The sequence below is a fragment of the Eriocheir sinensis genome, chromosome 14 (assembly GCF_024679095.1).
Source record: "Eriocheir sinensis breed Jianghai 21 chromosome 14, ASM2467909v1, whole genome shotgun sequence".
NCBI classification, from domain to species: Eukaryota; Metazoa; Arthropoda; class Malacostraca; order Decapoda; family Varunidae; genus Eriocheir; species Eriocheir sinensis.
This window is the reverse complement of record NC_066522.1, coordinates 7,373,614-7,398,613: the sequence shown is the minus strand read 5'-3', so window position 1 is coordinate 7,398,613 and position 25,000 is coordinate 7,373,614. Positions and strand designations below refer to the sequence as shown.

At 43.1% G+C, this 25,000-nt stretch overlaps 1 protein-coding gene across 2 annotated transcripts in view; it reads right to left on the bottom strand.

Moving 5' to 3' along the window:
* LOC126998388 (proto-oncogene tyrosine-protein kinase receptor Ret-like) overlaps positions 1 to 25,000 on the bottom strand; it is a 163,613-nt gene that overhangs the window by 49,983 nt on the left and 88,630 nt on the right. For both annotated transcript variants that reach the window (XM_050860008.1, XM_050860009.1), the window contains exons 2-3: positions 16,532 to 16,749; positions 13,882 to 14,014 (exon numbers count right to left, since the gene is read on the bottom strand). In XM_050860008.1, coding sequence (XP_050715965.1) covers positions 13,882 to 14,014; positions 16,532 to 16,749 — 351 coding nt within the window. The remainder of the gene's footprint in view (positions 1 to 13,881; positions 14,015 to 16,531; positions 16,750 to 25,000) is intronic.

Below are 25,000 nucleotides of genomic sequence, written 5' to 3'. Positions count from 1 at the left end.
TGTACCATGAACGTGAAAATAACACTCAAGAAAACCCTATTAACCCCTTTCTCCGTCTTTGGAAATAGTTGAGGCGGAAGCGTCTGGATGCTTTGAGGGCACCTGTAAGTCTTGACACACTCACACCCGCTTCATTCAGCCTCTTCATTCATACGCTATCAAAGGAATGCGTCTCAGGGTTCAAAGGGAAGGAGAGAGAGATGCTGCCTGCGATGTGGAGATAACCTCGAGCATCAAAACACACACACACCATCAATCGTCTTGACCAACCACCGCGGAACGAATGCCACGAAGTAAACAGAGTAATGCCGGCGGTGGTGAAGAACGAACCAACTATCCCTAAAATAACCCTTAAAACCCAATAAGAGCGAGATGCGTGCGTAGCTGCTTTACATTGATAAGCTGATGAAAATTGCAGGGCTGACATATCCCAACTTGGAACACACACACGTGACTGACTGACTGCCTGACTGACTGACTGGCTGCATCCATCCGTGGGTCAATAACGCCACCAATCGAATCTGACTGACCTTTACGAAGCACAGTACGCAGTGGTAGGGACGAACGGCCTTAGAGCAGCCAGATGTAGAGTGTGTGAACTGTGTCAAGTCGGTCCAGCAATGTTACCGGAATGTCGTACTAAGGACAATGTATTTACCTGTTTCAGAACAAATATCTCAGACCCACCCAACGGTGCCACATTATCGTACTCAGAGCCACGTATTTACCGGTTTTTGACGCTTAACTATTGCCAAGAAACATCAGGAATGAACTATTTTAACGATAAATATAAATGAACCTAGTTATTGGGGCCCAGGAGTCGGAAGTTGGTAAATATAAGAGGCTGAGTACCATAATTTGGCAACGTTGCACCCACCCCGATAACGATATTGCTTTAATGTTATTGTTTAAACAGATAAATATAGATCCTTTTTTTGCGATAGTTATGGATCAGTAGCCGGAAAATACAGTGTGCTGAGTGCGATAACCTGGTGCACCATTGCTCGGCCCGGTGTGTGTAGCGAGTGAATGGGTGTCGCGCTACCTCCGCCGCGGCCTTGACCTCTTAGGCGAGCAGAGAATAAATGAAAGAGAAAAAAAAATACATACTGCTGCTGGAAGCGTTACCTCGTTTTGTGTTATCTTTTTTTTTTATCTTTTCAATAGTCGGCGAAAATTCATGTGGATGTATTTTTTTATTTTTTTTTTGTGTGTGTGTAACTCATATAATTATCCGTCCAGAGAGTATAACGAGAAAAGTAGCGGAGAATGACTTTGTTTTGAATTTTTTTGTCTTCTTTGATTCACGTAGAAAATATCTGCGGCCGGGGTATTATTTTTGCACAACCTTTTCATTCAATTACTTTTATTACAATTATCACTATTATTATTATTATTATTATTATTATTATTATTATTATTATTATTATTATTATTATTATTATTATTATTATTATTATTATTATTATTATTATTATTATTATTATTATTTTGGTGTGCAGTACTTCAGTCTGTTCGCAAAAGACGGATGCGTAGCGAGATGAACCCTGAGACATAGCTAACCTTTTCATCCGCTCATCCATTTTGAGAGTACCGGACAAAAACTAATAAGCTACGAGGGAATACATCATAATAGAGTTGGATTCCTTTGGGCCTCGAACTCTTTAAAAAACAACATCTACTGTGAATAGTGAAGACAGCCGGAACGAATAGAACTAATGAATAATTTTTAGAACCTTTACTTCCTTCCTGGCCCCCCCCTCCTCCCTTCCTTCCCCTAAAAATACCTCGTAGACTGGAGTTCGATAGAGCATTGCCGATGGATACTTACTGATCCTCCTCTCCCGGTGAACCTTCTATATAAGCTCTTTACGTAAGGTCGAAATAGAATGAGACTGATCATGGAAAATAAATGCAAAGTAAAAGACAAATAACTGAAGTAAATAAGGCTCGGCAAAGGGAGAGGATCAAACAGCAACGACCCCCCAAAAATGTATAAGAAAATAAAGTGACATTCGTTATTCATGAAGAGCGTAACAAGGGAAAAAATCATCATGTGTCTATTATAAAGCTTACTGGATTTTTTTTTAAGTTGTCAATAATAAACTAACTAACTAACTCTGTGTGTGTGTGTGTGTGTGTGTGTGTGTGTGTGTGTGTGTGTGTGTGTGTGTGTGTGTGTGTGTGTGTGTGTGTGTGTGTGTGTGTGTGTTATTCAATTCTCCACTTATTCTATTTCGACCTTACGTAAAGAGCTTATATAGAAGGTTCCCTGGGAGAGGAGGCTCAGTAAATATCCATCGGCAATGCTCTATCGAACTCCAGTCTACGAGGTATTTTTAGGGGAAGGGAGGGAGGAGGGGGGAGGGGTCAGGAAGGAAGTAAAGGTTCTAAAAATTATTCATTAGTTCTATTCGTCCCGGCTGTCTTCACTATTCACAGTACATGTTGTTTTTCTTGAATGAGTTCGTTGCTACTAAAATAGTCAATGTCCTACTCTTTTCGGTCTCATTCACTATCTACAAGGTCCAAAAATTATTCATCAGCTCTATGCGTTCTGGCTCTCTTCACTATTCACGGGCGGATTGTTGTTTGTTTTCTTGGATTCTTCTTTTTTATTTTTTTCTTGAGTTCGTTTCCAGCAAATACTCATCCTCTTCACTCCTTTTTTGGTTCGTTCGCTGTCTACAGGGTATTGGAAAGAGGGTTTTATAAGCATTCATTGTCTCAGTCATCTTTCCTCACTATTCACAGTATTTGCGGGGGGAGGAGGTGGGGGGGGCTTTCGTTTCCAGCAAATACTCATCCTCTTTACTCTTTATTTGCCTCATTCACTAGCTATAGGGTATTAGGTGGAGAATTTTATAAGCATCCACCGTTTCAGTCTTCTCTCTTCACTATTCACAGTATTTAGGGGGGGAGGAGGGAATGCTTTTGTTTCCAGTAAATAGTCATCCTCTTCGCTCTATTTAGCCTCATTTACTATAATAGGGCACTAGGGGAAGGGTTTCATAATCATCCATTATCTCAGTCCTCCCTCAATTCCTTGTACTACATACGCATAGCAATGTCTTTCTTTTCAGTAGGAGAGGTTCTGCAGATACCCACTAATTGTCCCGCTCCTTTTAGCTCCCTTCATAGCTTACAATAGTCTTAGGGGAGGGGAATCGGGGTTGGGGGAAGGGGGGAAGGTTATGTATACTCTTCCTCGTTTTAGTCTAACTCTTTCTTGATGCCCTTTCACGGATCTCAATACTACTACTACTACTACTACTACTAATAATAATAATAATAATAATAATAATAATAATAATAATAATAATAATAATAATAATAATAATAATAATAATAATAATAATGGTGGTACTTTAAAGGATGCAGTTCTGTAAATATCCATAACCATCATTCTTTCAGGCGCTCTTCATTAGCTACAGTCTTTGGGTGATGTTCTTTTGTTAATATTCGTCAGCTCTACCCCTTCTGGATCCGCTCGCTTTCTATGTAGGACTTTTATAGAGGGTTTCTGCACCTATTCATCAGTTACACTCATTCTGGCTGCCTTACAGAGTGTCCGGGGTTGTTCTTTTGTTCGTATTCGTCAGGTTTTCCCTTTCTAACTTCGCTTACTCTCTATATGACTCTTTGCGGGAAGGTCACACTCCTACGCTATTTACACTGTTTCTGGCTTCCTTCACAACCTACGTACAGCGACTTTAACCCGTCCGCTGCGATTGGCACGGATTCGACTTTCACTGGTAGCCTGGTAACATTAAGGGTCCTATTACAAGACAGATCGCCGCCCAAGAACACCTATTTGACAAGGCTTTCGTAGGAGTTGTGGGCATTTCCGGAAGTAGTTTTATGACCCTGGTGGTAGTTTGTGAACCTGTTGACCTTTAAACATAGCTGATGTGAGAGCTCAGGTCTTTCTCTGCCTCTGTGGTGGATAGTGGAGTGTTTCCCATGTGGTATTGGTATGCTGGATATCCTCTCCCAAGGTAGACTTTACATTTTTCCTCACTGAATCGTAGCAGCCACTTTTTGTTCCATTCCTGTAGCTTGGTGATGTCTTTTTGTAGGAAATCCGCGGTCAAGGGGTTAAGAGAATGGCTTTGCAACCATTCATCATTTTTGCCTTTCCTGACTTCCTTTCCGTATCACCCAGCTATTTGAGGTCTGCGGTTATGTAACTCCCCACTCGTCAGCCTTGCTCTTTCCGGCTCTCTTCAAAAGTCAACAAGGCCTTTAGTGAAGCGGATGAGGAAAGGTGTTTTGTAAAATATTGATCATCTCAACTTTTTTCTCTCACTTCCTTTATTCCCTTCAATATTTTTTCATCTATCTTATGGGGGAAGGAGGGAAGGATCAGAAAGTGTTAATCGTCCCTGGTCTTATTTACTCTCTTCGCTATTTTAGTTTTCATGCTTTTTTTTCATGTTTCGCCTAGGGCTCCGGTAGGCTTCCTTGGTGGGACCTGGTGGTCGGCCCTAGTCCGTTATGACGCAGGCAAGTGTTTATAGTACCACCATCTTGCTTGGCTCATGCTGCCGCCCCTCCACCCGCCTCTCTCTACTTTTTTTCTCACTCCCTTTATTCCCGTCACAATCCACAATGAATTTTGGGGGAAGGAAGAAATGCTAAGGAAGTGTTATTCGTGTCTGGTCTTATTTGCGACTCCCTTCACTGTGCCCTTTCTGACTCCCTTCACTGTCCCCTTTTTGACTCCCTTCACTGTGCCCTTTCTGACTCCCTTCACTGTGCCCTTTCTGACTCCCTTCACTGTCCCCTTTCTGACTCCCTTCACTGTGCCCTTTCTTACTCCCTTCACTGTGCCCTTTCTTACTCCCTTCACTGTGCCCTTTCTGACTCCCTTCACTGTGCCCTTTCCCGCCGCAGTACTGCATCCCTACCCTTAACAGATGGACCTTTAAACCTCTATTTTTTTGTGTGATAGCGGTGGGTAGAGAAAGAAAGGAAGAGAAGAAAGAGAGGAGAGAAGGAGAGAGAAAGAGACGGAGAGAAATAGAGAATGAGAGGAGAAGGAAAGAGGAATCGAGGAAGAATGAAGGAGATACAGGAAGAAAGGAAGAAAAGAGAAGAAGGACAGAGGAAGATGGAAGGGAAGAAAAAATGAATAGAGAAAGAAATTAATAAGAGGAAATGAGGGAGAGACGAAGAAAGAAAGAGAAGAAAAGACAGATACAGAAGGAAAGGAAGAGAAGAAAATAGGGATAGAGGAAGAAAGAAAGAGAAGAAAAGAGGGATAGACGAAACAAATGTATTCAGTACCACAGAGCCTTGCCTCTAGCCTAAAAAACGAGGGCGGGGGGAGTGAGTGTTAGCATATACCATTTCTACAAGTAAGGCAGGGCAATGAATGGGTAACAAGCGATTCAAACAGGGAAAGCCGAGAAGTGTGTTTGTAAAGTTTCCTTATCTTCTTTCTTTCCTTCTATTTTTCTTACTTTTTTTCTTATTTTATTTCTTTCTTAAGTGCTTGCTTTAAAGGGTGAAAGAAAGAAAAAAAAAAGGAAAGATGAAGAAAAAGATGTGAGAGAGAGATAAAGAAAAAACAAGAGAAAGGTGAGTAGGTATGAGTATATCCATTAATACAAGTAAGGCATGGTAATGATGGGTAACAAGCGGTGCAAGCGAGTAAGGTCGATTTGTGAATGAAACGCGAACCACCCCCCGCCGCTCAGGGCCGAGGGAAGGTGTTTGGCGTCTGACAGGTGGCGCCGCCTGGGCCCCGCCGCCGCCAGCCGCCAGCTCCCGTGGGTGGAGGGCGGGGCGGGGCGCATTGCATTCACTGGCGAGGTGCATTCCAGGATCGGCTAAGGTATGCATAGCTGGCCAGTAAACGCGAGAATCGATACCACAAATAAAGAACCATTCGTGAATAAACAAAGATAAAGTATCGAAAAAATTGACAAACATATGACTGAATGAATTTATAGATATGCGAAGAAGTAAATAAGGAATACATGAGAATTTCTTTGTTTTTTTGTTAGCTTTTATTTTTACTTTAATTATGACAGATGGATACGTTTACAAAAAACTATTTCTTTCGTTTTTATTCTATTTTTCTGCCTGTGAATATAATAAAGAGATGTTTAAATGAAAAATCCTTTGTTTCGGTTTACTCGTATATTTTCTTAGTCTTTATCTCTTCTGCTATAAAAAAAATAATAAGCACTACTACTGAGAAATCTATAGTGGTCAATGCCTCATCTTGATTGTTTTTTGTTTTTTTTCTCTTTTTTTCCAATGCGATATATTCTTTTTTTGTGTAGCTAATAAACCAACGCCCAGAGAAGAAAAAAAACATTATTGAGAGAGAGAGAGAGAGAGAATGAACGAGAGAAAGAAAATGGTTCATGACGTGTTAGTTCATCGCAATCTTCCTTCCTTCAGGTAAAAAAAAAAAGGTGATAATTCTTGCTCCGCCACGCGCCGCTGATAAAAAAAAGAGGCCATGGCAACGCGGCTGACCTTGTGCGGTGGATAAATACGAAAAAAAAGAGTGTGCGGCCTCTCTCTCTCTCTCTCTCTCTCTCTCTCTCTCTCTCTCTCTCTCTCTCTCTCTCTCTCTCTCTCTCTCTCTCTCTCTCTCTCTCTCTTTAATAACCCTTCTTCATTTCCTCTTTTTTTCCTTCATACTCTTCTCTCTCTCTCTCTCTCTCTCTCTCTCTCTCTCTCTCTCTCTCTCTCTCTCTCTCTCTCTCTCTCTCTCTCTCTCTCTCTCTCTCTCTCTCTCTCTCTCTCTCTCTCTCTCTCTCTCTCTCTCTCTCTCTCTCTCTCTCTCTCTCTCTCTCTCTCGCACTTTTTTTCTTAATTACCCCTTCATCATTCTCTTCTTCCCTTCACAGTCTTCTCTCTCTAACTATCTTTTCTCTCATTCCTTCTTTACTGCCTATCTGCTTCTCTTCTTTCTTCCTCTCTGTTTCTTATTTTCTTTAACTCTCCGTCCTTCGCCGCCTACTCCACTTCCCTCATTCCCTTCCTCTTCTCTTTTTTCATCCCTTTCTCACTCTTCGTCCTTCGTCACTTACTCTCATTCCCTCATTTCCTCTCTCTTCTATCTTTATCCCTTTCTCTCTCCTTCTTCGTCCCTCGTCAACTCCTCTCCCTTCCCTCCCTCTTCATCCCTTTCTCTCTCTCCCTCTTCGCCCTTCGTCACCTACTCCCCTGTCCTCCCTCTCTTCCCTGCCCCTTCCTTTCCCTTCCCTTCCCTCCCCTCCCCTTCAAGGCCATACACATAACTCGAGAGCGGTTTTCCAGCATGGTCACCGCCCTTCCTTCCACTCCCCGCCTCACTCCCATCCCTAATTACCTAACCAAAGCTCTCTCTCTCTCTCTCTCTCTCTCTCTCTCTCTCTCTCTCTCTCTCTGTGTGTGTGTGTGTGTGTGTGTAATGGAAGAGAGAGAGAGAGAGAGAGAGAGAGAGAGAGAGAGAGAGATTGACGGTATGAAAGAAAGGAAAAGAGGAAAAGGGATAGATAAAGAAAGGATTAGAAGGAAAGAGATAGAGGAAGAAAAAAAAGAACAGAGGAAGAAAGGAAGAGAAGAAAAGAGGGATAGAGGAAGAGAGGAAGAGAAGAAAAGGGAAAGAGCAAAAAAAAAAAAAGAGGGACAGAGAAAGAAAGGAAGAGAAGAAACGAGGGACAGAGAAAGAAAGTGAAGAAAAGAGGGATTGAGGAAAATATGAAGAGAAAAAAAGAAGAGAAGAGACAAAAGAGAAGAAATAATACAAGAGGAAGAAAGAAACAGAAGAGATAGAAATAGAAAAGAATAGTGGGATAGAGAAAGAAGGAAAGAGAAAAAAAGATGGAAGAAGAAGAAAGAAATGAGAGACAGAGTAAGAAAAAGAGAAAAGATGAATAAGCCAATCAATTACATCTTACCAGCCAGCCAGCGATATCCATGTCTCCGAATACCTTCACCCTTTACTAGAAAACTATAAAAAAAAAAAATATTGAAGTTTGGATACGTAAATGAGTTCGAAGAAGAGGAGTAGATAGTTACGCAATCCAGAAATGTGTATGTCTTTCTAGTCTCTCTCTCTCTCTCTCTCTCTCTCTCTCTCTCTCTCTCTCTCTCTCTCTCTCTCTCTCTCTCTCTCTCTCTCTCTCTCTCTCTCTCTCTCTCTCTCTCTCTCTCTCTCTCTCTCTCTCTCTCTCTCTCTCTCTCTCTCTCTCTCTCTCTCTCTCTCTCTGTGTGTGTGTGTGTGTGTGTGTGTGTGTGTTGCACAGTTACATGTACACCATTCCGCATCCTTTTTTCCATGTTTTTTTCTTCTTTTATGTCCTTTTCTTCCTCCAGGGTAAAAACAAAAGAGAAAACATAAGCTTCAGAAATGTATTAATCATGTCTTGAAACAGCAAATAGTTTCACGTAGGCCTACTCCAATCTGCGGGCTCTTTTTTCGTGGTTTCCTTCTTTTTTTTCCATTTGACTCTAGTATAAAATTTAGCCATCGTGTCTCATAAACCGACTATAGCAAAAATAATAAAACGTCAGCTGTATCCCTTCGCCCCCCTTCCCCCCACCCACCCATGCACCGGCCACCCCTTTGCTACGGTAAGCTTTGGATAAAAATACGAATCTAAATAAAGAAACACGAAATACGGTCCTTAAGTCTGGTCGAGTGAGATCAAATATTTACGGACGTTCTAAAAAGTCAGCAAAAATGTCTTGGAAAGCTTGAACTCTTAAATCGAAAACCTCATATGCAACACCAACATAATGGCATCAACGTCCGCTCGATGAACTGGATTAAATATTCACGGATGTTCTAGAAAGTCAGCATTAGTGTCTGGGAAAGCTGCAGCTCTTGAATCGAAAGCTGTAGACGTAACATTAACATTATGGTATAGGAACGCCCGCTCGAAGAACTTGACTGAGTGCCGACAGATATTCTAAAAATGCAGCAAGAATGTCTAAGAAACCTATGTATAAAACACTACTATTTTTTTTTACAGTAAAGGAAGCAACTCAGTGGCAAAAAAAAGGCTAGGCATTGCTCCTGTAAAGAAAATAGAACGAGGAGAGTTTGATCGAAGAATTGGATTAATTATTTATAGGGATTCTATAAATTTAGCAATAGTGTTCTGCAAAGCTATATATAAAACGCCTACATTATGAGATCTGAGCCTCTGGTCGAAGAGAAAATTTAAACATTTACGCCCATTTTAGAAGTTTTAGCAAGAGGAACTGTCTTAAAAGTTTGATATATAGAAGCACTGGTAACACCACGGTACGAACTGAATGCTTGTCCGAAGAAAACAAAAGAAAACTATTGCGATGTTCTAAATAAATCACAGTCGTGCCTCGGGATGCATCAACGCTTGTACCGAAAAAAAAAACACGAGAGAGAATGGAGAGAGATTGATGACGAGAAGAGAAGAGGGATGGAGGAAAGAAGAAAGAGAATGAAAGAGGGATAGGGCAAGAAAAGAAGAAAAAAACGAAGGAGAGACGAAGAAAGGAAGAGAAAAAAGAGGGATAGAATAAGACGAAGAAAATAAATAAGGGATAGAGAAAAAAAGAGGAGAAAAGAGGAATAGAGAAAGAAAGAGAAGAACTTGCAAGAGAGAGGAAGAAAGAAAGATAAAATAAGAGGAATAGAATAAGATAAAAGGTAGAAGAGAGGGCTAGAGAAGAAGGGAAGAGAAGAATAGATGGATATAATAAGACAGAAAGAGAACGAAAGAGGGACAGAGGAGGAAAGGAAGAGAAGAAAAAAGGACTCAAGAAAGAATAGAAGAAAATAGAGACAAGAGAGGAAGAGAGAAAGAGAACACTAGAGAGAAAGAATAAAGGAGAAGAAGAAAACAGTGATAAAAGAAGAGAAGGAAGAGAACGAAAGAGATAAAAAAATAATAAAAAAAGAAAACCAGAATGCATAAAAAAATAGAGATATAACATTTTTTACACCAGAGAAACCAGCTCAAGGGCAAAACAAAACAAAAAACAAACCAGAAAAAAAGACGAGAAACAAAACATATAAAAAAGGCCACGGGTGCAATAAATTAGAATGCTTTTATATTCTTTTACGAGGATGACAACTTAAACGAGACAAGTTGCACGAGGAGGGGAGACCATAACGATTGTATCATTTGTATATATCCGTCTGACTTTAAGCTGGTTGCCCCCCGTCCTTCAAAGAGACAACACAATAATGAATGGGGGGGGGGGGAGAGAGAGAGAGAGAGAGAGAGAGAGAGAGAGAGAGAGAGAGAGAGAGAGAGAGAGAGAGAGAGAGAGAGATGGGTACATAGATAGACAGATAAAAGGAAAGAAAGAAAGAAAGAAAGAAAGAAAAAGAAAAAAAGCGAAATAGAGAAAGAAAAAAAAGAAAGAAAAATTGAAAGAATGAGATATAGAAAGAAGGAAAAAATGTGAGAAAAAGAAAGAAAGAAAAAGAAAGCGAAAGAAAAGAGTTTATAAAGAAAGCGAGAGGGAGAGCGAGGACGAAGAAAAGAAATAAGAGAAGAAAGCGAAAGAAAACAAAATAAAGCAAGAAAATAAAAAAAAGTAAAGAAAATACAAGAGTAAGAGAGAGGGAGAAAGGGAACATTTGCTTTACATCTTTCTCTTTTTTTTCCCGTTGAACACACACACGCACACACACACGCACCCACGCACCAGATCTATACTACTTATTACCACCGCTCACTCTGACTACACCGCATCAACCGCCCCTCAGCACACACCAGAGTAGGTCAGTAGGTCCCGCCCTCACTGCCATTTATTTTCCTTACCTTGATTTCTTTCTGTACTCACCACTTGGCCTCTTTCCCTACACCACCAGTACCACGACCTCCCCCATCAACACCTCTTAATGACCGTATGCTTCTTTATCTTTCTCTCTCTCTTCCTGTCACCGTGTTTGTTGTAGTATTTCAGGTATATCCAAAGACGATCCAATTCCTTTCACACTTCCTTTCTTCCTCTATCTCTCGTTCCTTCTCTTTTCTTTCTTTCTTTTCTTTATCTTCTTTCTTTTCTTTCTTTTTTATTATTTTTTATCCCTCTTTTGTTCTCTTTCTATCTCCTTCTATCTCTATTTTTCTCTTCTCTTTTCTTCTCTTCCTTTCTTCCTCTATCTCTCGTTCCTTCTCTTTTCTTTCTTTCTTTTCTTTATCTTCTTTCTTTCCTTTCTTTTTTATTATTTTTTATTCCTCTTTTGTTCTCTTTCTATCTCCTTCTATCTCTATTTTCCTCTTCTCGTTTCTTTCTCCGTTTCTCTTTTCTTCTCTTTCTTCCTCTATCTCTCGTTCCTTCCCTTTCTTTCCTTTTCTTTCTTTTCTTTCTTTTTCACTTTCTTTTTTTTCTTTCTTTCGTACTGGTTGGTCTTATAATAACCTCGTAGTCTTCTTTATATCTCACTTTCTCTTACTGTCACCATGTTTGCCATCGTACTCCCGGCATACCAAACACGCCCCAGTCACCGTTACACTATAGATGACATAATACCCTGCATGCACCCAGAGTTATGATCTCGTACTATACGCATCTTCATTTGTTTCTGGTCCCGAGGTTCTTCCCAGCTACATACCTCACCCTCCATGCACTATCCCCCTCCCCCCCATCACACAATCACTATCACCATCCGCCCACCTCACACAATCACGATATCACAATTACAACCACAATCAATCAATCTCGGCATCACAACCACAAGCACACAATTACGACATCAAAACCACAATCACACAATCACGACATCACAATCACAAGCACACAATCACATCACAACCACAATCCCACAATCACGACATTAAAATCACAAGCACACAATCACGACTTTACAATCACAAGCACACAATCACATCACAACCACAAGCACACAATCACATCACAACCACAATCACACGTCACATCACAACCACAATCACACAATCACGACTTTACAACCACAATCACACAATCACAACACCATCCACCCACAACACGACATCACAACCAAAACCACACAATCACGACACCACACTCACACCCACAATCACACAATGACGAGATGGCCATCCACCCAAATCACGACATGACAATCACACCCACTATCACACAATCACATCACACACACCCACAATCACTCAATCACGGTATCGCACTCACACCCACAATCACTCAATCACATCACACCCACAATCACACAATCAATGGAACGACCCGAGCCACACATCATCGACAGCAAGCAAGCAATGGGAACAGTAATAAATCTTTGTTGGGAATAACCGTAATTCACTTCCCCCTCATTCCATCCTCCATTCATCCCCTTTCATTTTTTTAAACTTCTGCTGCTTCTTCTTTTCTTCTTCTCTCCTCTTTTTCTTCCTTCCTTTCATCCCTTAATCTCTCTCTCTCTTTTCCTCTCCCCATTTCTTTTTTTTTTACTTCAGCTTCCTCTTCTTTTCTTCTTCTCTCGACTTTTTCTTCCCCACCTCCATGTAGATACTCCCTTCCTTTCCTCCCTCAACCTCAACCTCTCTCTCTCTCTCCCTCACTACCAACACTTCCCCGTCATTCCTTCATCTAAACCTTCCTTTCCTTACTTCTCCTTACTTCTAATTCTCTCATCTGTCTTTCTTTCCCACCACTATATAAACACTCTCCTCCTAATTATGTAAGTTCACCCTCTTCTCTTTTATCCCTTTCTCTCTCTTCCCCGTCATTCCTTCATCCAACCCTTCCTTTCTTTACTTCTCCTTCTTCTAATTCTCTCATCTGTCTTTCTTTCCCACCACCATTTAAACACTCTCCTCCTAATTATGTAAGTTCACCCTCTTCTCTTTTATCCCTTTCTCTCTCTTCCCCGTCATTCCTTCATCCAACCCTTCCTTTCTTTACTTCTCCTTCTTCTAATTCTCTCATCTGTCTTTCTTTCCCATCACTATATAAACACTCTCCTCCCAATAATGTAAGTTCACCCTCTTCTCTTTTATCCCTTTCTCTCTCTTCCCCGTCGTTCCTTCATCCAACCCTTCCTCACTTTATTTCTCCTTCTTTTTCTTTCATTTTCTATTCTCCCCAACTCCATGTGAATAACCCCCTCCCTTTCATCCCCTTCTCTCTCCCTCTCCATCACCACCACCACTTCTTCGTCTTTTCTTCACCCATCCCTTCCTTTCTTTACTTCTTCTCCTCTAATCTTTTTCTTCCGCAGCAACACACACACATACCCTCCTCACCCACCTCCCACTCATCCCTTTCACTCTCTCTCTCTCCATCACCTCCACCACCACCACCACCCTCACGTTACTCCATTCCGCCTGCTAACTTTCCCCTCCTCCCTTCCCTAACCATAACCTTTCACCCTCCACCACTCTATCACTTTCTCCAGCCCTTCGCCTTCCTTAAAACCTTCTTCCCCGCCTCACCGCCACCCTGAGAACCAAGCCTTGAGAACACCAGCATGCGCACACCACACCCCTCTAACGCACACATTCACACTCATACACATAAACACACACGCCATCTGTACCACACCAATGCAACCAACACGACTGACTGTATAACCAACGCATCCATTTAACGAGACTACAGTACATGTTATAATATTACCTTCTTCCTCGCCTCTACGTTCCTACTGAGACTATCAAAAGACGCACTAATACACACGCGTACCAATATGATATACTCAACCTGCAGAATCACAGCTTTACTTTTTTTATTTTTTTGTTGTTAGGGGGACTCTTTTATCTGGCATTATTCTCGTTTTCTATACTAAGGGAGCGTGTTTGCAGGTTTCCCTTTCCATATTGCGTGCTGAGGTGTTTAGTCAGGTGTTTTGTCTGTCTTCTGTACCATAAAACAGAGGAATAACACCCTCCTTCTCATTCCTCCTTCTCGTCATCTATCACCATCTCTTACACTTACGTTCATGGTTCGCCCAGTCGGAGTAGGCAAAGGGTCGGCGTAGGGAGAGGATCATCACGCCAGTCATCGGGTTCTGGTGGATTTGGAAGAGGTCCAGCTTGTTTTCCAGGAGCTCGTACTTCACCCACGCCGACTGCACCGCCGCCGCCACAGCCACCGGGCGTAGAAGGAGAGAGAAAGGGAAGAGATTAATGGGTCTCCGCGGGGTAACGAGAGACGGATGTGTACTGCAAGGGTAAAGGCGAGAGAGAGAGAGAGAGAGAGAGAGAGAGAGAGAGAGAGAGAGAGAGAGAGAGAGATTTAGAGAGAGAGAGAGAGAGAGAGAGAGAGAGAGAGAGAGAGAGAGAGAGAGTGAGAGTGTGTGTGTGTGTGTGTGTGTGTATATATATATATATATATATATATATATATATATATATATATATATATATATATATATATATATATATATATATATATATATATATATATATATATATATATATATATATATATATATATATATATATATATATATATATATATATATATATATATATAATATTCGTAGCTATATAACTGTGAGAAAGAAAAAAGAGAAAGAGAGAAAAAGAAAGAAAAGAAAAACGAAAGAAAGAGGTCAACAGACGTACAAAATTATGAGGAGCACACAGCCAAACATGACACCCGCGATGCCTCGCTGACATTCCCTGGATGTTCTGTTCCAAGCCAGGATGCTTAAAAAGAGAGAAAGGCTTAGACCCAGAACGGTAAGAAAAGAGGAGACTAACGCAAGAAAATAATCACCTTGTCTAATTAATAAAAATATTAACAAAAAAAGCACCAACAAAAATATCGATGATGATGATGATGATGACTCCAAACCTAACAACAGAGGACCTGTAACCAGCCACCACTGCCACTGTTATTACTCCCGCACTCCCCGCCGCTGCTACCACTACAACCATCACTACACTGCTACCACCACTGCTACACATTCCACTGCTACTATTACCACTTCAATCACTTCTACACCTGCCGCAATCCACAGCTTAAGACACTCCCATTACAATCACCCTACATTCACTACTACTCTGGCACTACCACTAACTACTACACATACCACCTCCACTACCACCACTACCACTTTAACTACCTTCACATCACCGCTAACACCCCTACTACTACCACCACTACCACCACCAGTAACACCCCCAATACCCCTCCTCTTTCCCCCTAGCACCACTGACCGAGGAGATTCTACACTTCTGCTACACTACACACCTTCGGATAGTTCCATTACAATCACCTCTAAACTGCTTCTGGTTACCCCTACACTCACCACTACTCTACCACAACAACACTACACTTCAGTCACTGCTACACTTGCCAAACCTCCACGATAGCAGCCACTACATTACCCTAAAAATCAACAATAATCTACTGCCTTTTTTTAATTACCCCTCCATTCACCACTAGTCTACCACTACAAAACTACACCTACCACTGCCTCTATTACTACTTCAGCCAGTTCTACACTTCTGCCACACTTCACAGCTGCAGATATTAATTACCCTTGCTATCACCACTAATCTATTGCCTTCATTATTACTCTCCTAAATCTATCACTATTCTATGTCACGCTGTCTCTGTAATACCACTTAAAACACTATTTGCTGCTTTTATGAATCACTGCATTGCCTTCTAATGTCACCACGATACGTATGACACCACTATTACTGCCACCACGATACCTATGACACCACTATTACTGCCACCACGATACCTATGACACCACTATTACTGCCACCACGATACCTATGACACCACTATTACTGCCACCACGATACCTATGACACCACTATTACTGCCACCACGATACCTATGACACCACTATTACTGCCACCACGATACCTATGACACCACTATTACTGCCACCACGATACCTATGACACCACTATTACCTCCACCACGATACCTATGACACCACTATTACTGCCACCACGATACCTATGACACCACTATTACTGCCACCACGATACCTATGACACCACTATTACTGCCACCACGATACCTATGACACCACTATTACTGCCACCACGATACCTATGACACCACTATTACTGCCACCACGATACCTATGACACCACTATTACTGCCACCACGATACCTATGACACCACTATTACTGCCACCACGATACCTATGACACCACTACTACCACTGTCTCTATGATTACCACTGCACTCACTACTTTAACATCATAGCCAAGACCACCACCACCACCACCACCACTGCCAACACTACCAACAACAAGAACAACAACCATTAAGATGATGACCAAGCTCTCAAAACCCTTACCCACTATAATTACATTAACTACCACCAACACCAACACCAACAACAACAACAACAACAACGCCCTCACACTACTACTATTATTATCACCACCACCACCACTACCACCACCACCCTCACACCACTACTACCACCACCACCACCACCACCACCTTCAATCCACCACCGCATCTACTACCACCACCACCACCACCTCCACTACCACCACTACCACTTTAACTACCTTCACATCACCGCTAACACCCCAACTACTACCACCACCACCACCAGTAACACCCCCGATACCCCTCCCCCTCCCCCCTAGCACCACTCACCGAGGAGATGCTGTTCTGCTCCCTCTCCCTCGGCACTCTCAGCTCCGGCAGGGTGTCGCCCCCCGCCCCGCCTCCGCCACCCAGAAGGTCGGTGCGCAGAGGGGAGCGGCGGGGCGACACGGGGGCGAGGCTGAGGATGGTGGCGTTGGCGGGGAAGTCCTCGGGCAGCTTGAGGCTGAAGTCTGAGTCATACCACGTAGAGACTCGCCGATATTGCTCTGTGGAAGAAAAGGGGGTTGGGGTTACTTCACCGATACTACAAGCCTTCGCAACCTCATCATCGTTAGTTATTGTTATTATTGCACATGTTATTCCACTGCAGAAGAAGGAACAAACACCGAAATCTATAAAGTAAATGTGAGTGTCTGTGTTTCCTTACCGCTGCAAGAATTATCATTACCATCAGATGTTGGTGATATTATTATTAGTATTCCACGGCAAAACAAAAAGAAAGAAAGTGTCCAATGAGTTGATGGATTACCTTACGACTACAAGGATTCTCATCGCCATCACCAGTATCATCATTGTTCAAAGTTTACACAAAGCTCTCCCTCCAACTACCTCCCCACTCCTCACCTCCAACCACCCAACACTCCTTCCAGTACGCAGCTCTCCCTCCACATGCCTCCACACCCGTATACCTTACCTCCCACCCCCCAGCACTGCCTTCCAGTACGCAGCTCTCCCTCCACATATCTCCACACCCTTACCTCACCTCCCACCCCCCAGCATTGCCTTCCAGTACGCAGCTCTCCCTCCACATATCTCAACACCCTTACCTCACCTCCCACCCCCCAGCACTGCCTTCCAGTACGCACCTCTCCTTCCACATAATCTCCACCACCAACCATCACCAGCCTCTGCACCCCTCCTGACTTTCCCTCCTTCAGTCCCGAGTGATGATAGCGTCATAGGGGGATATACCAGCACACCTCTCACCTTCCAACCTCCTTCACACCCTTCCAATACGCAGCTCTCCCGCCACATACCCTCCTCCTAGTCACCAGCCTCAACACCCCTACTCGCCCTCCCTCCTTCATTCCCTGGAGGTGATAATGTACTCGTGGACGTCAGAAGATGCGCCACGCTTTCTGAAGGCTCTGGGGGAGAGGGTGTCGTCGCCATCGCCAAGGGACAAACATGAACGCCCTGCCCGTAAACAAGACAGCTCCTTCCCCGCCATCTGAGTCGCACTGCACCAGGCGTGACGTGTACAACTGCGCTGCTAAGTGGGACCAGTACGCGGAAGGCTGTCTTAGTGTCTCCTCCGCCCCTCTTCCCCCCCTGGGCTGGAATAACCAATAGTAACCACGCGTGATGCAAATGTGCCATCCACACTGATTTACCTCCTTGCCTAGCTCTTCGGGGGCCATTAATGCACCGCTACCCGGGCGAAGGAGTCTGGGTTAGAAAGGGGAAGCACACACCACAGAGTTATATACTACAGGGTTCAACCCCAATCTCTCGCCACGGTGAGACGTGAAGCCACTGCTCCTGCCTGTAACTCTGTGGTCGGCCGCCATAGGGTGACGGATTGGCGACCTTTCCATGATTCCACATGTTCACACTTAACCACTATTAGCTAGCCACCATTATGATATTTTGGAAAACTGAGCCGATCATCGTGTTGATGAGAAATTGCTGCATATCATGGTCACAAATTTATTGCACTCAGGTATACCTACAATAAAATAATGAGAAAAATATATGGTAGTGTATAAACATTTTTGTTCACCTTTTTTGCTTCAACTCCTTGTCATTCATGTACTTTTTATTGCATTAGATTTTCGTTTACAGTTTCAAATTCAGCACATCTTTCCGATCCAGATGGTATATGACATGTACCAATGTAACAATAATCAGGTGGTAAAAAATGGACAAGAAAATAACAAATCTGTCTGACGGAGGATCGCCGAGGTGCTGCTAACTTGACAATAGCAGTAGCAGACGTAACTATGTGATGTTAAATTTCTCTCTGTCCCGCCATCCGTCACCCTAAGATGGCCGCCAGTTGCTTCAAAATCCTGGCTCTGGGAACCCTCTATGTATATAACTCTGTGGCACACACACACACACACACACACACACACACACACACACACACACACACACACACACACACACACACACACACACACACACTAAATAAGGGGCGCCCACACCTGTCCAGTGACCATCATTAATTAAGACTTAACTTGTCCCCGGCACCCCCCCGTCACCTACGCTCTGAAATGGTTAGTAAGGGATGTGTGTTTAATGAGGAAGACGGGAGTGGGGTCTATTTGGTAAGGTAATTTTAAGAGTAGGGTATGTACGTAGAGTGTGGTGGTGGTGGTGGTGTGGGGATGTGGTGGTGGAGATGGTAGTAGTGGTGCTTATGGTTGTGGTTATACAGACACGCCAGAGAGGATCTCCCGCCACCATCTTCACTCTCCATAAGCAGTGATCGAGTTTATATATATATGGAGAGTACAGTATAGAATCGTATGTACCGTAATATATAGGTATAGAGTAGGCAGTCATATATATATATATATATATATATATATATATATATATATATATATATATATATATATATATATATATATATATATATATATATATATATATATATATATATATATATATATATATATATATATATATATATATATATATATATGACGAGAGTAAGCCATTCTCAATGATGTACATAGCATGCTATTACTTTAGAATGGGTCAGAAGGAGCTCAGTCCATATGCGGCCCCAGAACTCAATTTCTCCATCCTTCAGTTCGACACAACTTCCAAGATTTTGATAACACACAGCTCCTAAATTCTACATTAAACTTTAACTTTAACTCAAAATTTCAAATGAAATTTCAAATCTATTACTAAATCAGCTTCCTCCAACTTAAGCGTTTTGTAGCGCCTCCAGGTATTCATTTTCCGGCCCTGTATGGAGTAAATAGCCCGTGTGTTTGGGAGGGTCTCCCATGGAGCTTTTTCAAACAGAGCCAAAGGCTTTTTCGCCTCATCAGCTCCCATCCTATTACTGACAGCCTTCTATTTCTTAAATTCCTCTACAATGTTGCTAACCGCTCTTCTGAGCTTGCTTACTGGATGGCTCAGCCATTCTTTCGCCCTCGCTCCACATAACTTTCTACTCAAGCTCACCCCTATGCTGTCCAAATTCTCAGTGCAAGAGTTAACCAACATCTTCACTCTTGCATCCCGCACACTGGAAAACTCAGGAATCGCCTTCTTCCGTTAGTGTTACCCACCTCGTACGACTTGAAACACTTTCAAGATTAGAGTATCAAGAAACTTCTCCTACCTAATATTACCATCTTTTTTTAACTCCTCCTGTCCAATGTTTCTTGGAGCAGTGCTTTGCGTTTTCCTTTTTTGTGTGTTTCCGTTTTGTCCTTGAAATGCCTCATTTACTATAAACAAAATAATTGCATGTACAGTGTGGTGGTGGTGGTAGTGGTGGTGGTGGAAGTGGTGCTGGTAGTGTTGGAAGAGGTGGTGGTGAGGGAGGTGGAGGTGGTGGCGGTACAAGGACAGGCTCCTGCTCCTTCACTATCTATAGACAGTGATCGAAGGAGGGGCGCTCCGCTTCCTGGTTTCCTGTGAAGGGAGCGTCGCCCCCCCCGAGGGAAGGGAGAAGGAAGTTCTTGTTTTCTAGGAATATTCTCACCCTCCGCTCCCTTCTCGCCTTCCCCGATTCTTTTTCGCTTCCCATTGATGGCTGTTGTTGTTGTTGTTGTTGTTGTTGTTGTTGTTGTTATTGGTAGTGGCGGTGATGTTATAGGGAAAGCAACACCATTCATAGTAGTAGTAGTAGTAGTAGTAGAAGTAGTAGTAGTAGTAATACAGGTGGCCTCGGCAATATCGTTAATACTTCCATCATTACACTTAATTAATTTCAGGTCGGTCAGACGGGCCACGCCCTTGGACGCGCCTCACTGCTCCTGGCGGCCTCACCACCGCCACCACCACCACCACCACCTCCACCGCCACCAATACCACCGTTATACCACCACACCCTTTCCCACCATCCTCTTCCATCACAATCTCTTCTTACCTCACCACCACCACCTGATAGCTCACCACCACCATCAGCCACCACCACCACCATCACCACTCATCACCACAATTCAACACCACTACACCCTTATAATCACAACCTGCTCACCACCATAACCACTCATACACTACCCAGCCATCATCACCACCAACACTACCACCACTAACAATCATCACTCATCACAACTCATTCTCAGCCACTTTGCACCATCACCATCAACACCATCACCACTCACCATCATTTACCCTCAACACCATCACCACTCACCATCATTTGCCATCAATACCATCACCACTCACCATCAACACCATCACTACTATCGCAAATCACCACAACAAATAATCCACACAATCACTTAACCACTACCATGAGAGAGAGAGAGAGAGAGAGAGAGAGAGAGAGAGAGAGAGAGAGAGAGAGAGAGAGAGAGAGAGAGAGAGAGAGAGAGAGCGTTAGTTAATTAGGTACAAAATCATAACACAATCCTGCTTCACCTTTTAACCTGTATTGCGCCGCCAGTGTTTTTCTTCCATTTCAAATATTGAGGTCATTGTGTGTGTAATTCACCATGGCCCGACCACGCGTTAGACTCACGATCACCAGAAAATACCCTTCCCGATCGAGCTTGGACCCCGCAAGTGACGGATCTTTGGGTACGGCTGAAACCTCACACCCACACACCCGGGAGGCGGAACACAACCCCCGACTGACACCCGCTACCCATTCACTGCTGGGTGGAGAGAGGGCACGGATTAAAGGAGACTGCCCATCCGTCGCCACTCCGCCTGAGAATCGAACCGGAGACCTCGTGGTAGTGAGGCGAGCTCGCTAACCACTACACTACAGAGCTCCGTGTGTGTGTGTGTGTGTGTGTGTGTGTGTGTGGGTGGGTGGGTGTGGGTGTAGTTTGGCGTGGGAAGTAGGAAAATTCGCCATTAAAGAGGATGCCGACCTCTCGGTGTAAATTGAGACGGAAGAGACGGGAAGTGAGGGCACGGGAGGGTCTTTGATAGGCTTCCAGCACTCCCTAGCCACCCATATATAAATCACCGGGAGTGGCCTACGCCCGTTCCGGCAGGTGTCTGATTGCCTACCCCCCTACAAAGACTATAGACATTTTTTTATCTATCTTATCGTCAACCTATGCCTAGAAGTAAAAAAAAATCATTGTCCACGTTTATATTCCCCATTCATAAATAGAAACATTACAAACATATGATATTCTCCACCGAAAAAAAAAAGAAGAAACATAACCGTACGATATTCTTTACTGAAATAAAAAAAAGGAGAAACCTAAGAGACGTACGATATTCTCCACTAATAAAAAACAATAAGCTATATGATATTTTGCATTATAAAATAACAGACGAACGATATTTTCCATTGATAAAAAATATCAAATGTACGGTATTTTTCATTGATAGAAAATATGATAGACGTACAATATTCTCCATTGACAAAAAAAAATAACAGCCGTACGATATTCTCCACCGATAAAAAAAAAACGACGCACGATATTCTCCACCGATAAAAAAAAAAACGACGCACGATATTCTCCACCGATAAAAAAAAAAACGACGCACGATATTCTCCACCGATAAAAAAAAAACGACGCACGATATTCTCCACCGATAAAAAAAAAACGACGCACGATATTCTCCACCGATAAAAAAAAAACGACGCACGATATTCTCCACTGACAAAAAAACGACACACGATATTCTCCCCCGACAAAAAAAAACGACGCACGATATTCCCCCACCGATAAAAAAGAACGACGCACAATATTCTCCACCGACAAAAAAAAACGACTTACGATATTCCCCCACCTATAAAAAAAAACGACGTACTATATTCCCCCACCTATAAAAAAAAAACGACGCACGATATTCCCCCACCGATAAAAGAAAACGACGCACGATATTCCCCCACCGATAAAAAAAACGACGCACGATATTCCCCACCGATAAAAAAAACGACGCACGATATTCCCCACCGATAAAAAAACGACGCACGATATTCCCCACCGATAAAAAAAACGACGCACGATATTCCCCACCGATAAAAAAACGACGCACGATATTCCCCACCGATAAAAAAAACGACGCACGATATTCCCCACCGATAAAAAAAACGACGCACGATATTCCCCATCGATAAAAAAACGACGCACGATATTCCCCACCGATAAAAAAAACGACGCACGATATTCCCCACCGATAAAAAAACGACGCACGATATTCTCCACCGATAAAAAAACGACGCACGATATTCTCCACCGATAAAAAACGACGCACGATATTCCCCACCGATAAAAAAACGACGCACGATATTCCCCACCGATAAAAAACGACGCACGATATTCCCCACCGATAAAAAAACGACGCACGATATTCCCCACCGATAAAAAAACGACGCACGATATTCTCCACCGATAAAAAAAACGACGCACGATATTCCCCCATCGATAAAAAAAAAACGACGCACGATATTCCCCCACCGATAAAAAAAACGACGCACGATATTCTCCACTGACAAAAAAACGACACACGATATTCCCCATCGATAAAAAAAAACGACGCACGATATTCCCCCACCGATAAAAAAAAACGACGCACGATATTCCCCCACCGATAAAAAAAACGTCGCACGATATTACCCCACCGATAAAAAAACGACGCACGATATTCCCCACCGATAAAAAAACGACGCACGATATTCCCCACCGATAAAAAAACGAAGCACGATATTCCCCCACCGATAAAAGAAAACGACGCACGATATTCCCCCACCGATAAAAAAAAAACGACGCACGATATTCCCCCACCGATAAAAAAAAACGACGCACGATATTTCCCCACCGATAAAAGAAAACGACGCACGATATTCCCCCACCGATAAAAAAAAACGACGCACGATATTCTCCACCGATAAAAAAAAACGACGCACGATATTCCCCCACCGATAAAAAAAAACGACGCACGATATTCCCCCACCGATAAAAAAAACGACGCACGATATTCCCCCCCCGAGAAAAAAACGACGCACGATATTCCCCACCGATAAAAAAAACGACGCACGATATTCCCCACCGATAAAAAAAACGACGCACGATATTCCCCACCGATAAAAAAACGACGCACGATATTCTCCACTGACAAAAAAACGACGCACGATATTCCCCCACCGATAAAAAAAAACGACGCACGATATTCCCCCACCGATAAAAAAAAACGACGCACGATATTCCCCCACCGATAAAAAAAAACGACGCACGATATTCCCCCACCGATAAAAAAAAACGACGCACGATATTCTCCACTGACAAAAAGGACGAAAGCGAAACAAACATGGCAGGTCTCACTTTTCCCTCTAACAATCTACTAATTCACGGACGGCGCCAGGTACATACTGTTCTCTCCCTCTGCAAGTAACTCTCCCTCAATAACTCTCCGTGACCTTGACCTCCATGGAAGAGAGATCACAAACTCGCTCTCCGAACAAAACACGGAGTTGCTGTCGATTTAATGTGACTTATAACAACACAACGGATGAAGAGCAACAGTAAATGCCCCCAAAAAAAGCAACAGTAACAACAACAACAGTAAAAGTATAGCAACGAAAGCAACAAGTAACAAAATAAAGGATAAGGTGTAAAAAAAATGCGTGATGTTTCGGTCATAGAAATAAAATGGATGAAGAGACTGTGTGTGTGTGTGTGTGTGTGTGTGTGTGTGTGTGTGTGTGTGTGTGTGTGTGTGTGTGTGAAACAGAGAAAGAGAGAAAGCGAACAAGAAATAAACAGACAGACGGAAACACAATGAAACACACACACACACACACACACACACACACACACACACACACACACACACACACACACTCACGAGAAAACGAGAGAGCGAACGCGAAAACGAGAGAGAAGGAACTAAACACAAAAACAGAAAAAAAAAGAGACAGAGAGAAAGAGAGAGAACGAGAAAGAGAGAGAGACGGAATATTGAACACCTAATTCTCAGTAACCCAAGGGTGTGGCTGCAAACTAGACTGCTCTGAACTCCTGCATGGCTCGCTGGCAAGGCTGGGACGCGGCGGAGGAGGAGGCGGCGGCGGCGGTGGTGGTGATGGTGGTGGTGGTGTCAGGCTGCTTCAGGTACATACACAGCTTCGCTTCGTCACACGCTTCAGTCCGACATCTTTAAAAACGGCGGCGACGACAACTCTGACGAACCCACATTATCATAACACAGAGATGCGGACTTGAGAGGCGGAGAAGGTGGCGGGAGAGTGGTGTGGGGGTTGGGATAAGAACAAGGGGGCGAGGGAAGGTGGGAGGGGGGATTAGAGAGAAGGGATTGGTGGTGAGGGAGGAGGAGGAGGTGGATTCGGGAGGG